This window comes from Rhagoletis pomonella, unplaced genomic scaffold (genome assembly GCF_013731165.1).
Source record: "Rhagoletis pomonella isolate Grant_MI unplaced genomic scaffold, Rhpom_1.0 Rhpom_scaffold_00003, whole genome shotgun sequence".
Lineage (NCBI taxonomy): Eukaryota > Metazoa > Arthropoda > Insecta > Diptera > Tephritidae > Rhagoletis > Rhagoletis pomonella.
Genome location: NW_023458557.1, coordinates 96,479,571 through 96,494,134, shown reverse-complemented (window position 1 = coordinate 96,494,134; position 14,564 = coordinate 96,479,571). Strand labels below are relative to the sequence as shown.

Sequence of the window (14,564 nt, the reverse complement as noted above, 5' to 3'; positions counted from 1 at the left end):
GTCGATGCTACTATAGTCAACGATAACACATACAAATTTTGGTCCCGATTGAAATAACTGACTGAATTTGAATTTTTTAAGGACCACCCTAATGCATGTACATATTCATAACACTGTGTTACGCTGATCGTGAACTTTTTAAATAACTTAGCATAGGTAGCACGAAAACTTAAAATTGTTTAAAAAATAACCGAGCTAAAAATTGTTTAGTGCCGGAAGCCATGCGAAAATGGTTTTTAAGAATAAGCTAAGAATTTGAGGGTGTTGAAATACATAATTTTTTAAACAGTTTCGTGAATTACTCGAACAGCTTTACGACCTGTACTAGATCACTTAAAAAAATTCGTGCATTTTTTTTTTTAATTTTGCAACGCCGTGCAATTAGCAAAGGCAATTTTCTGTACTAGGAATTTTCCCAATGAATCCAAATCTTTAACCGAATCACTTCACATTTGCATTCAACTTTAGAAGTCGTATATTTCACTTAAAAACTCCCACTTTTTGGAATATTGTAAAAGCCTTCATAAATTTAGAGCTCGATAAACATATTTCACTTAATCACCAACAATTGACTTTAAATCACACTATTTTCATACGAAAATTGAAATAAATCACACTATTTTCATACGAAAATTGAAAATTGCGCCTCCACAATCGAAATTCACCCACGCAATGCGCGATGCCGCCAAAAAATTAAAGACGCCTTTGTTTACCGCTAACTCTCCAATACTCTTATTTCTTACCACCCACACTTCGTTCTCTTTGAACAGCTGTTTTTGTCAGTAAAAAAGTTGCTTACGAAAAACGAAAGCAAAGCAAAGGCGAACAAAAATAAAACAGAAAGAGGAGCAAAACAAAATGCGTCGCAAAGACGAAACAAAACAGATGAACACTAAAAAAACAAAGCACGAATGATGGACGAAAGCAACCACGTAAAAGCAGTGCTGCCACCACATGCCAGCAGTCATTTTAGTATAGTCAGTAGCTTTGCTACTTACACGCATGTGATAGACGGTGCGAATGAGGGTCATAAAAACAAATTGCTTTGTCACGCTCGCTCCCATTCGTTGCTCCATTTGGCTTATCGATTTTCATTGTGTTCTTTCGTGTATTTGCGAAAGTGTGCATTGAAATTTTTCTAATCTGACGGCAGCCAGTTCAAAGAAAAAGTTTCAATTAATTTGCAAGCAAATTTCGTTTAAAATATCATTTACGACGTGCTAAAAATTGTGCAAGTAAAAAGGAGAATATAAAGTGTTTTGAAAAATACTTGAGTAAAGCGGAAATTTCAGCAATTTGCTGTGCAGTCTAAGCAATGTAACTAAGCAAATTGGAAACTTGTTTTTCACATTCAAATTGTGCTACATACAGAGTGAAAATCTATTTGAAGAAAACAAAGAACGTAGCATCAGCGCAGTTTTAAGCTGAAATAGCAAAAGTGTATTCGTTTAATTTAACTAATTTCGCAATGGACGACGCCTCGCAAAGTTCTGCAACTACGCCGATGGCGGCTCGAGAGAACATTCCGCTAATAAATCGACCCAGACGACGTTGGTATTTATTCAGGTGAATCATCGATACAATTAATCAAATGGTTGCTTTTAATTTTTATTGAATTATTGCTTTATTTTTTCAAATCTAATTTGTGCTGGGGTTGGCAAAGCGATCCATGATTAATATTTGGAAAGGAGAAAAAAAAAACAAGAAATATGAATTCACTTATATAAAACTGTGACAAGCAACAATGGAGCGTATGTGTGGAGCTGTTGTGCGTGTTGCTATATCGTGGTGTTGATAGCTCCAGCTTTCGCTCGCTGCGCTATTTGAAAACGAGAAGTAGTCATATTTGCAGTTTCTGTATACGCAGCGTTTGCCGTAATTAGAGAAAGCTGGAGATTCAGAGTACCAGAAAGGTGGTTTAATATATTTTTAGTCGAAGCTTAACAAAAAATTTAGGCAATGTTTAGTTATTTGCCCACTCTTGTTGAGGTTAGTGGGCGTAGGGGTAGGAGGCGTGTTTCTTCATACCTCACCCACTGGAAAGAGCACAGTTTAAAGTTTGTAAAAAGTCATACCTGCCCCCTCGAACCCTTTCACAGACCATTGGGGAATCATTTGTAAATGGGGTAAAATTAGCATTTTCACAGAGAGAATGTAAATTCGGTATAATCCAAAGCATTCCGCATTTGGACACTATCTCGAAGTCTTTGGGCAATTAACTAAACGGTACTCTAAGCTGTGTGGGATTCCATCCTTGAATATTCCGTGAAATGCCTATTAAATCAGAGTACAGCGATAGGTACAAAAAGATATTCTTGCCTATTACGATATCCGACGGATGCCATCCGTACGAATCGTAAGTCTATACGCACTGTCATAACAAGCGGGTGAGGTGAATTAAACTCGTGCGAATGGTATTCCTTGAATACATGCTTATTCCCGTATGATGGATACCAGTGACAGTGCGAATCGGCTTAGATCCGAAGTAGCATTTAACGAATATTTATTTATATGTACATATATTTATTTATTTTTACTAGATCTCAAAAAAGCCACCTTACTACTTGTGTTTGTTGTTGTTGTTACACCGCATACAAATTCACCAAAGAGTGTTTGGGGAGTGTTGCTGGAGTGACAGTCTTTGGCCAGATATAAACCTACGTCGTTCCGGTTACTTAGACCCGACTGTCGTTATTGTAACTCAATTTGGTGTCGTCCAAAATATACCGAATACATACATACTTTTTTATTTTAATCAGCCACAAAAGAAGTTGATCCTGTTCCATAATCAGTCTCGCAATTGCTGTATATAGGGGTGTGTGGTGGTGATTGAAATTGTAGCTTAGAACAGACCATTGTCAGATGACCTTAGAGTTGGTTTGCGCTTCTTATATATGTACATAAATGTAATTAAGTGATGTATTCCTTCAGTTCCGCCCAGGCTCTCCTCCATACTGTTTACTCCAATAACCCACCATACTGAGCTTCTACATACTTTTTTATATACATACATACATACATAATAAATTCGCATTATCATGACATCATGTCTTACAAGTTTTAAATTTCAATGGCTGCTGTGGAGCTCAAAGCGCTCGGCACAGCAACGTCAAATATTTTCTATTTATTGCCTTAACTTGTTCTGTTATACACTGTTTCATATTCATAACTGCTGATGTTCCGACTGGATTTTACAACTGTTCATTCGTTGTGGGTGTTTAGTACGTGTATGCATACATAAATATGTACATATAAAACTTTATAATTTATAATTTATAACACACCTTCAATAAAAATTTTAAAATGTTGGTACCAAAAACAGCGGAGTTACATGCAACTTTTAAAAAGACATACCTGTTTTTGATACTCTTTATAATGTTTTTTGCTTCTTCTATAAATTAAAAAATTTGTTGATTGTGGCCTTTGTGAATTAAGGTAGCGACGATATGTACATTTTTTTTTTCAATCTTGGAGTTCCCTGCGGGAACTTTTTATACCAAATTTGTATGCATTCGAAACATTAATTTGAATTTCCGGTTTTAAAATTTTTTAACTCAAAGAGGTTTGATATCATCATTAGTTGCGTTCCCCAACTCGCGATAAGGTGAGAGTAAATAAGGTTTTCTCTGAGCGCATTTTGCTTTTTGACATTTTATCAGTTGATTTTCCATAAAAGTTGAGGAACGCAACTATTATTTAAAAAATTGTTCATACCTTGTCTAAGTTGCATAGTTTTGGACAATTATTTATATAAACGTGTCCACGTTGAATGGCAATTAGAGATTTAAATTCCAGCTGAAATAAAAAATGTTAAATAAAATGTTAATAAAAATGATCTAAATGCGTGTTTTTCTGGCCAAAAATAACTTTTAAGCTCTACTAACATCACTTTTTTTTTATTTTTTGTATTCTATGTTCTTGTATTTTAGATAATAGGACATAGAAAAGGAATGTATCTTTGCTTTTGTAAAAAGCCATTATGTAGTAAACAAGCAGCAGTCAAACTCTCATTATTTTTAGATAATTAGAAATTCGCTACGAGTAGATATTAAAGATGTGTGATATCAAAATATTGCGATTTTGTTTTAGTGATAAAATCTAATTTCAGTAAAGAGAGGAGACAAAAGGATGTTTAAAATTTCGTTGCTGCAATGCACTATACGTAACTTGATCAGTTTATGTGGCCAAAAGTCGTCTGTCGTACTTACAAAAGTAAACTTTTTCTCCTTAGTATTTGATAAACAAAACTTCAAACCAAACAACGGTGTCTTCCGTTTTTGTAAAAAATGAGCAAAGTCGTTGTCTGTTAGTGAAATACTGGAATCGAGTTTGTGTTCTGTTTGTTAGCTATTTTCGAACAACACTTTTTAAGTTAATAGTGATCTAAAAAATTATCAAAAATATAGGGACAAACCCTAAAGATCCAAAACTGTCTTCTTTTATAGAGCTTTTTTTTTAATGAAAAATTTATTTTTCATATACACTTTAACTATTTTTTTCTTTCTTAAAAATGATATTTGAATATGGGGCATTCCAAAGTGACGGGTGGGACATTTAAACTCGTTTTTGCTCAAACGGTTAGTAAATTCTCTTTAACTATTAATTTGTGTCAAAACTGTTCACACTTGAAGTCAGAAATTTAACATTTTCCAAGCGTTGCGGGTGGAACAACGATGACACCCGCTTCTCTGAGTTGTTGGATTCGTTTCCCAATTTTAGACAAACTATCTATAAATATTTCGTTTATAGCGGTTTTCTCGAATGAAGTTAGTAAAATGTTAAGTACCCTTTTATCCTTTAATGGCATTATTATATTTAAAAAAAAAAAAATAAAAACAATTTTAGCTTGTGACGGATGGGACATTTTGTGACGGGTGGGACGAGTCACCTTTGAGGACACATAGTAGTTCGAGAGTTAAATGGACACTGCTGGTATGATGTGAATATTTATTATATTTTTAATAAGGGGACCTCATCAAACAATGGGAAACTTGAGAATTTGCATGTTACGTTAAAAAATACATATTTTGCTGTGGGACATGCAATAAGCATTTTTGTGAACTTCTCACCATAAATGTATTTTTGTAACAACTTACCACCATTTTAAGGTTCATGAATTGTTCTTTCTTTTTTGATAATTATTTATTCTTTGCATTTTCATCTTTAGTACATAAGGAATGCTTTAAAAACTTGATGAAAAAATATTACAGCATATTGTATATGCATTTATAACAATTAAATACAGAAAATAGTGAAAAATAAATCGATAAAAATTTTATTCTAAAGAATTATTCTACCTGCTTTACTAATTTTACAGATTTAAACAATTGATGTAATTTTTTTTATACCTGAGGTGTCGTCTTCGCTGGAATGACCCATATGCCTTTAAAATGATGGCCGAATTTGGGCGTGTTAAGACTATCAAAAATGTGTTAAATTAAGAGTTTTGAGTTTGAGTTTAATTTGTCGATTTCATGTTGCGGTTTTTAGTGTTTTCTGAGAAAATGGCTCTTTTTATAGGTATTCTTTATACTATCAGTAGCAAACTATTTGGAGGGGAGAACTCAATAAAGAGGGAACAAAACTCTGTTTACAATTTTGTTGCTACTCCTTTTAACTTTTCAGCAGACAAATTAGGAAATTCAGAGCATTCAGGTGTTCACTGAAATTTAATATAATTTGCCAATGTTATTTAAAATTAATTGCATTCGTAACTAGGTGGAAATGTTTTCTTCAATATATATATTTGAAAAAAAACTGCATTAAAACTTTATCAATAAAACCACAAATTAAAAAGTAACCCCTTATGACCCATCATTGGTCGTCAAGGGTTAAGATTTTTTTGTTCAAAAACAAATTCCAATCAACAAAAAAAATATAAAGAAATAATTAGTTTTGGCCAGAAAAACAGGAATTTAGACCATAGTGCATTGAAGAGTTGACTTAAACCCGACAGGTAACTTACAATTTTTGTACTGAAAATCTGTAGTTACCTGCAGAATCTAAAGCCGGAAATTTCCTAAAATTACGTTTCCACGACCTTCAAATTGGGCAACTTCGTTTCCCAATTTCAATTTGAAATTGTAAATATTCACATGAAAAAATGTCAATGGGTAGGTTCAGAAGGCGCAGCAGTTGAGCGCAACCGTTGCTAAAAAATCAGTGATCGTTATGCGTCTTCTAAACGGCTTGATACATTACCTGTCATATTCAACTCTCTAAGGTACACACCCAACATGTTGTCTCAAATGGTCAGAAAAATGTTACGATCATCTGATAGGGAATTTACATGATTCAACTTTCACAGGCGATTAGTTGAATCAAAAGTTGAACGAAATTAGGCAGCCGACCAACTTCATTAAAAGCGATTAGTTGAAAGGCCATTTACACCAGGCGATTGTTGCTCTCAACTAAAAGTTGGCTGAAAAATCGCCTCATATAAATTCCCTATTACAAGCAACTGTTCAGTTGATCAGAAGTACGCTACTACGCGTTCAGAAGGTGCAATCGCCACAGTTGCTTTCAACAAAATCGCCTGTGTAAATTGTGTTTAAATTTTCTAGAAAACGATAATATCGCTTGCAACTTTTCACGTGATGTTGAATCGTTTACGAAATCGCCTCATGTAAATGCTGCTTAAGTTAATTCCGCACTGTGAAATCAGCTCCGAATGAGGTACGTATTCAATAATTAAATGTTTTCAAGCTACGTTTATACCAAGTCACATTGAACAGGTAGAATCAGTAGAGCAGCTGATTTGATTTTTCTTTTTTTCAAATTATTTGGTATCGAAAATGTCAAATATATTTAATTTCTTTTCACAAAAATTCTAAATTTTTAAAATCTATTTGCATGTGAAACTTTTTCCCATACAAAACAAGCGACTGAATAGTAGCTTTTGGAACGCTTGCCCAACTCAGCAGCACAACTGCTGATTACTAGGCCTTGCACAGGATGGATCAATGCTTCGAGAGGCAAACAAATTTACTAAGAAAGAAAGTATTGTATATATCACCTGAATTCCAGTCTAGTTCAGGCAATCGCCGTGTTAAGACGTGTTGTGTAATCAGTGAATTGCTTAGTGAACGAACAAGTTCTTGTCTCTTGCCTATTGGTGCTTAGTGCTTGTGTTACTACACAATAGTATACAGTTATCACATAAAGTGTATAAGAGCATAAAGTACAAACTTAAACAGGGCAGTAGTTACCCTTCGCAATAATGAACGGGGCTGACCCCCCCGATAGCAACAGGTTTCGCTTGCTCGATCCTGACTTATCGCTACCCAAAAAACGCATTAAAGTCAATGATTTTGTTCCTCTCCCGGAGATAAAACAAAACGATGACCATATTCCTCGTTTTCTAATCGCCAGTGCTACGGGACCTACCATCGAAGAAAAAATCCGCCCCTTATCTTCATATAACGTCTTTCAAATTGAAAGAGGCCTAAAACACATATGCGCTGACAGCATTGTAGTTACTGAACTGAGGTCCGGTGACCTGTTGATCAAAACCACAAATGCAAAAGCAGCCGAACGTTTCATGAAAGCCACTCACATAGGTATAATACCTGTGAAAATAACGTCACACAAGGGCCTTAATACTATTCAAGGACGCATTTATTCGAAAAATCTGATCGATATTTCCGAGAAAGAACTGACAGAAGAACTATCCAGTCAAAAGGTTGTCGAAGTAAGGAAAGTAATGCGTAAATCAGGCGACCGTTTAGTTCCAACAGGCGCTGCTATCTTAACATTCGACCTAATTCGCAGACCAGACATCATAAAACTCGGTTGGGAGAGAGTCCGTGTCCAGGAATACATCCCGAATCCCATGAGATGTCGCAATTGTCAACGTCTAGGTCACACAAAGAATAGATGCCGGAACACAGAACTCTGCAAAGAATGTGCCAATACAACACCACATGAAACATGTCAGAGGACTTTCTGCATTAACTGTGAAAATGAAGCTCACCCTTCATACGATCCTAGCTGTCCTACATTCCTGAAGCATAAATCAGTCAATAAAATAAAAATCGACCGTCGATGCACAATTAGAGATGCGTGGAAAATTTTCAATAGCAACCCAGCAGCATTTCAAATCCAACCCTTCAAAAAGAATATTAATACGCCGTCCATGGCACAGATCGTTAAAAACAATAAGCCCGCTACAAATGAAATAGATAGGAATAACAAAGAAGATAATAATGCACAGAATTCAACAACAAAGAAACCCAACAAATATCAAGAAAAATACATAAGCAACGGAACATCTAACAAACAAAAGCAGAATACGTACACCAGCAACAAGGAGTTTTTGCAGAAAAATGTAGAAGAAACCACACCAAAAAGAAAACAACCATCAAAACCAACTAACACAGACACAACTATTCAAGCATCAACTTCTAATAGCACTACTACAACCAATTGCACGCCAACAGGCAATTTTACCCACTCAACAACAAATGAAACAGAAACATCACCTTACAGCCAATTATACAAAAAATTTCCTGACCTTAATGTCCTGATCACCCCAAAAACATTCACACATACTTGTCCCCAACGCAACATACCCAGCGAACCAGAGGAAACCGATATTACAGACTACGACTTACACCTGTCATAAAGCCACAATCGATTTATTTTTTAAATTACAATAACTAACCTATGGATCTTGGTATCAACATTACAATATTACAATGGAACATACAAGGGTTCTTAAATAATAAATTCGGTTTAGAATTACTTGTATCCAAACACAACCCAGATGTTATTCTTTTACAAGAAACCCACTTAATCGAAAAAAACAAACACTTGCTACACCTGCCACACTACAAAGCATACCACTTCAACAAAGACTACTCCTATTCTAAAGCGGGAATTGCAATCCTCATAAAACAAAATATAAACACATCCAACCATAAAGTATCAACCAACAACTTACTTTTCCAATCAATCACTATACACGCATTGAAAGACCTGCACGTAACTAATATTTATCGCGAAACTGACCTTTTCTTAACTACTCAGCATTTAGACGACATACATTCCTACCATGATGGATACCACATTTTGGGCGGCGACTTAAATGCACATAATACCCTGTGGGGATCAAAGAAAACAACGCAAAATGGAAAAATGTGGGAAGACTTCTCTAACGAAAAACAGCTAGTGGTACTAAATGACGGTTCCCCAACACTGCACAATACAAGGAACTCATTAACGAACGTAGACGTCTCATTTGCTTGCGGAGGGATAGCCTCGGTCCTGAACTGGTTATGCCTTCCACCATCAGGCTCCAGCGACCACTTCCCGATACTTATTTTCAATAACACACAAAACAAGGTCAGCAGAATTATCCCTATGTTCAACACTAACAAAGCCAAGTGGCCACTGTTTGAAAATAAAACTAACATCTACTCACAAATGTTTTCTGAGTCAAGCAATGTCAACAGAGAAGCGGCACAGATAAAAAAAGCGTTGAGAAAAGCTGCAAACGAAGCCATGCCTACTACTTACTCTACTCACAATCGAAATAACCCAGTTTGGTTCAACTCGCGAATTGCGAATTTAATCAAGGTAAAAAACATTGCTTGGAAAAACTTGAAAAACTCCCAAACAACCAATAACAGCTTAGAGTTTCGCAAGGCTAGTGCAGTAGTACGTAGAGCATGCAAGCAAGCCAAACAAGAGACGTGGAATAAGTTCCTAAACTCACTCAATCCAACACTCGACACAAAACATCTTTGGCAAAAAATTAAAAAAATCAAATGTCAACGTTTTTCCAACTTTCCACAAATACTTACTAACAACTCCGTTCTTAAGCATCCAGAGCAAATAGCTGAAGCCCTAGGGGCGCATTGGAGCGCATCAAGCGCAAACGACGCGTTTGACACAACTATAGTCAGCAACAAATGCTCTTTTAACATAGATGCTTTACCACGCATCTGTCCTTCTACGCAAACGTGCCATAAAATAACACTCGGAGAACTGGAGGCAAGTCTTAAAACAACTAAGGGCAGCTCCCCCAGCCATGACAAAATAACATACACAATGGTAAAAAATGCGTCTACAGCACTTAAGTCTCGAATATGCAGACTTTTCAATCGAATTATCGAAACAGCAATCTACCCACATGAATGGAAGCACGCAATTCTTACACCTGTGCCGAAACCTGGGAAAAGTCCCAATTCGGTTGAGGGGTACCGTCCTATCTCGCTACTACCCACGTTGGCAAAAATATTCGACAAAATCTTAGCCAACAGAATATGGACCGACTTCGGTAACAAACTAGAAGCCGAACAACACGCATTTTTCCCCAAACATGGAGTACACACCCTTATTCACACTCTCGAAAATCAGTTGAAACGTTCAAGTGGAGAACACACCGTCGTTCTGTCAGAAGACCTGGCAAAGGCGTATGATAGAGTAATAGCTACTGAAGTAATTAAAGAAATGCACAAGTGCGGTATTCCGACGAATATCCTCAAACTCTCTTTATCCTTCTTATCGTTCAGAAGGATTACAGTCAGAGTTGACGGATTCCTTTCGAAGGTTAAAAAGTTAGAAAACGGAGTCCCACAGGGATCCCCGCTTTCAGTAGTACTCTACACGTTCTATGCCAATTCTCTAATAAAAAAGATAAAAGACGTCGAAGGGATTTCCTACATGGGAGTATACGCAGACAATATTTTCGCAGCAGCTTCCGGAACGCACGAAACAGTCACGCAATGTCTACAAAACCTAGATGAAACAATAAACAAATGGGCTAACTCAACCGGAGCCGCAGTCCCCATAGAAGTAGCAACGGCCCTCCATGTATGCCGTAAAAACAATTGCGGTGCTAACTCGGTACACATTCGGGAACGAACAATTCCTTTGAAAAATAATATGCGCATACTTGGTGTACATTTCTCTAAAAACATGTTATGGAACAACCACGTTAACGTGCTGAAAGACAAACTGAAAAAAGTCAACAACATGCTCAAAGTCATTTGTTCTAAAAGAAAAGGTCCGCACATAGAAACTGCCATTGCCATCTGTCGCACACTCACCGAAGGCGTACTACAACACTGTATAACGCTCTACGGCTGGACATCCAAAAGAAACATCAAAGCCCTCAACACCGAAATCTACAATTGCTACAGAACAGCCACCGGCTTACTGAAAGCAACTCCCATACCTGCTCTAAAAATAGAAGCACGAATTCGAGATTTTGAAAATTTACGGTTCAAAAGTTCATCCAAACTAGCGGCTAAGTCCATCACGGATAACAAACATCCCCTTCACAACATGGTATGGAACCTCATCGACACAACAGAACGTAGGAGGGCACCCGCCCACAAAACGAGCAGTTTAAAAAGAATAATCATGATGTTACATGACACACATATACCTATTCCAAGCAAACCGCCACTGAGCAAGGAAAACATAACTAATCTTATCACAGTAGACACATCACTTAACACAACCAAAAAGAAATCAACTTGTCAACAAGCATACATACAAGGATTGTTGGAAATCACCAACGAGACAGACCCCCAACTTCTCCTTTTCACAGACGGATCGGTAAATTTTAGCACACCCTCATACGCTGTAGTGTCGCAAACAGCAGGCAATCAATTTGCAGTTATCCATCAAGCTCTGTTACCAATGCACACAGGTATTTTTTGCGCCGAACTAACAGCGATCAAGAAAGCAATATCACTTGCTGCACAACTAAAAAAGAAAACCCTTATTTGCTCAGACAGTCTCAGCGCCCTTAATGCAATATCAGATGATCGTAATGAAGCTCACCTCTTTGTGTCAGATGCCAGTCTACAGCAACCTATTAGACTTCTATGGGTACCCGGGCACACCGGAATAGAAGGCAATGTAAGGGCGGATCAAGCGGCCAAAGAATGCTTTTCGCTACCTCTAATAACAGAAGTCCCAATCCACTCAAGTGTCATAACAAGAACGACAAAAGCGGTGCAGATGGAAGCCGAACTGAAAATCGCAGCCGACCTCAGAACCTTCCTACACAGGCATAATTTCGATATCCCTAGACATAATTACGACACACAACTCACTCGTAATCAATGCATTAAGTTAGCCAGGCTTCGGACAGGCACTACACTCTTTAACACATCACACCTTTTCACAAAAACACACCCACGAACATGTTCTTTTTGTGCAACATCCCTCACAATAGAGCATGTATTAACAACCTGCCCTCACTCGTTATTAAAAAAAAGCATCAAGGAAATACTGAATTGCAGGAACAGCAACATTAAAGAAATAGAGGAAGCACTCCGTATACACCACCTCAATGAAGAAACTTAATACAATACACATATGTATTCTAAGGCACTCAATGACCTAGACGTCCGGTGCCTATATCATATTTTGCAAATTCATTTGCAATCTATGCTAAATAAATAAATAAATAAATAAATAAAACTTTTAATTGTATTACGAACGGGTACTCGGAATGACTTCACAATCTCGGATTTGCTGCAGTTCATCGCCACAATATCTGTTTTGCTTGCATTTTTGTGGCGCGTTACAACACTTTTTTAGTTTTTATGCAATTATAAATATTTTTAGTATTTACGTATGTAAAAAATTGTTGTTTTGTAAGTATGTACATATTTTGTAAGCAGCATTATTTGCAGGAGTACCTACTTGGCAAATGATGTTTCGACTTTTTATTGCGCTACTGAAACAGTTTGGCTGCTCACGAATTTTTATTCATTAATTTGTAATTCTAATTTCATGTAAATTTCTTTGCGTTTACTGTTTAAAGTGAATGTGCTTTTAGTTTTTGATTTGGTAATTGTTTTACTGAGCAATGTAATTTCTTTTGATTGATTGTTGTTGCCTATCCTATAGTTTATTTTATTGTTGAAAACTGAATAAAAATATAACCGGATAACCAGAAAGTTGTGAACACCCACATTGTTGAATTGACTCTGGATTATTTGTTCCTTTATTTATTAAAATAACGGGTGATTTTTTTGAGGTTAGGATTTTCATGCATTAGTATTTGACAGATCACGTGGGATTTCAGACATGGTGTCAAAGAGAAAGATGCTCAGTATGCTTTGACATTTCATCATGAATAGACTTACTAACGAGCAACGCTTGCAAATCATTGAATTTTATTACCTAGAAAAGTTGGCAGAAAATCCGCTTTTTTATCGACAAATTTTGTTCAGCGATGAGGCTCATTTCTGGTTGAATGGCTTCGTAAATAAGCAAAATTGCCGCATTTGGAGTGAAGAGCAACCAGAAGCCGTTCAAGAACTGCCCATGCATCCCGAAAAATGCACTGTTTGGTGTGGTTTGTACGCTGGTGGAATCATTGGACCGTATTTTTTCAAAGATGCTGTTGGACGCAACGTTACGGTGAATGGCGATCGCTATCGTTCGATGCTAACAAACTTTTTGTTGCCAAAAATGGAAGAACTGAACTTGGTTGACATGTGGTTTCAACAAGATGGCGCTACATGCCACACAGCTGGCGATTCTATGGCCATTTTGAGGGAAAACTTCGGAGAACAATTCATCTCAAGAAATGGACCGGTAAGTTGGCCACCAAGATCATGCGATTTGACGCCTTTAGACTATTTTTTGTGGGGCTACGTCAAGTCTAAAGTCTACAGAAATAAGCCAGCAACTATTCCAGCTTTGGAAGACAACATTTCCGAAGAAATTCGGGCTATTCCGGCCGAAATGCTCGAAAAAGTTGCCCAAAATTGGACTTTCCGAATGGACCACCTAAGACGCAGCCGCGGTCAACATTTAAATGAAATTATCTTCAAAAAGTAAATGTCATGGACCAATCTAACGTTTCAAATAAAGAACCGATGAGATTTTGCAAATTTTATGCGTTTTTTTTAAAAAAAAAGGTATCAAGCTCTTAAAAAATCACCCGTTATGTTAGTTTTTATTTATTTTCATATTTCGCTGTTTATTTCCTTCTTATGCTTCCTCCTTACTTTTGTATTATTTGGATTATCAAAATTAACTAATAAACCCTTTTCTGCGCACCCCACCCTTGCAATCACATTTCCGTTGATCCACCAAGGCACTCGGTATTTGTTTACCTTATTTTTGTTGGGGTATGTGTGCATTTTTTATTTATTCATTTTTTTTTTATATTTTTTTTAAGCCCGTCAACACTTTTGCATAACAATTAGCTCTTGCTTGTAATTTTTCGAGTTCTACTTTGTTTGTTGTTGCTACTTGCCATATACAGCTATGGCTGGTTAATTAAACAACTGCCCAAATGTGTCGTATGAAAATGTATATTTTTTATTCAGTCTGCTTGCCTTTAGTGTAAAACTTTAAAATCACATATATATGTATTATTTTCGAAGGTGCTGACCGCATATGTTTGCGTTTTAGTCAGTCAGTCATTGGTGTGGCTTGGTTGATGACGAATTTGTGAAAGTAATGAAAAAATGTCGGAAGTTGTTAAAGGCGAAGAACCTGGCAAGGAGTTGGAAAAGTTGAAGCTCAGTTCGAAATTCTTCCTCCTGCTTTATTTGTAGGTTTTACAATTTGTGAATATGTTGTGTTTT

General features: G+C 36.6%; 1 protein-coding gene across 4 annotated transcripts in view; it reads left to right on the top strand.

The window, feature by feature from the left end:
* The window catches only part of LOC118735878 (probable phospholipid-transporting ATPase IIB), a 46,090-nt gene that overhangs the window by 25,792 nt on the left and 5,734 nt on the right, over positions 1–14,564 (top strand). The window contains exon 1 of one of the 4 annotated variants that reach the window (XM_036465885.1): positions 1,099–1,566. The exons of the other annotated variants lie outside the window; for them this stretch is intronic. Coding sequence (XP_036321778.1) covers positions 1,469–1,566 — 98 coding nt within the window. The 5' untranslated portion in view covers positions 1,099–1,468. Of the gene's footprint in view, positions 1–1,098; positions 1,567–14,564 lie in introns of those variants that run through there. 4 annotated transcript variants of the gene reach the window in all.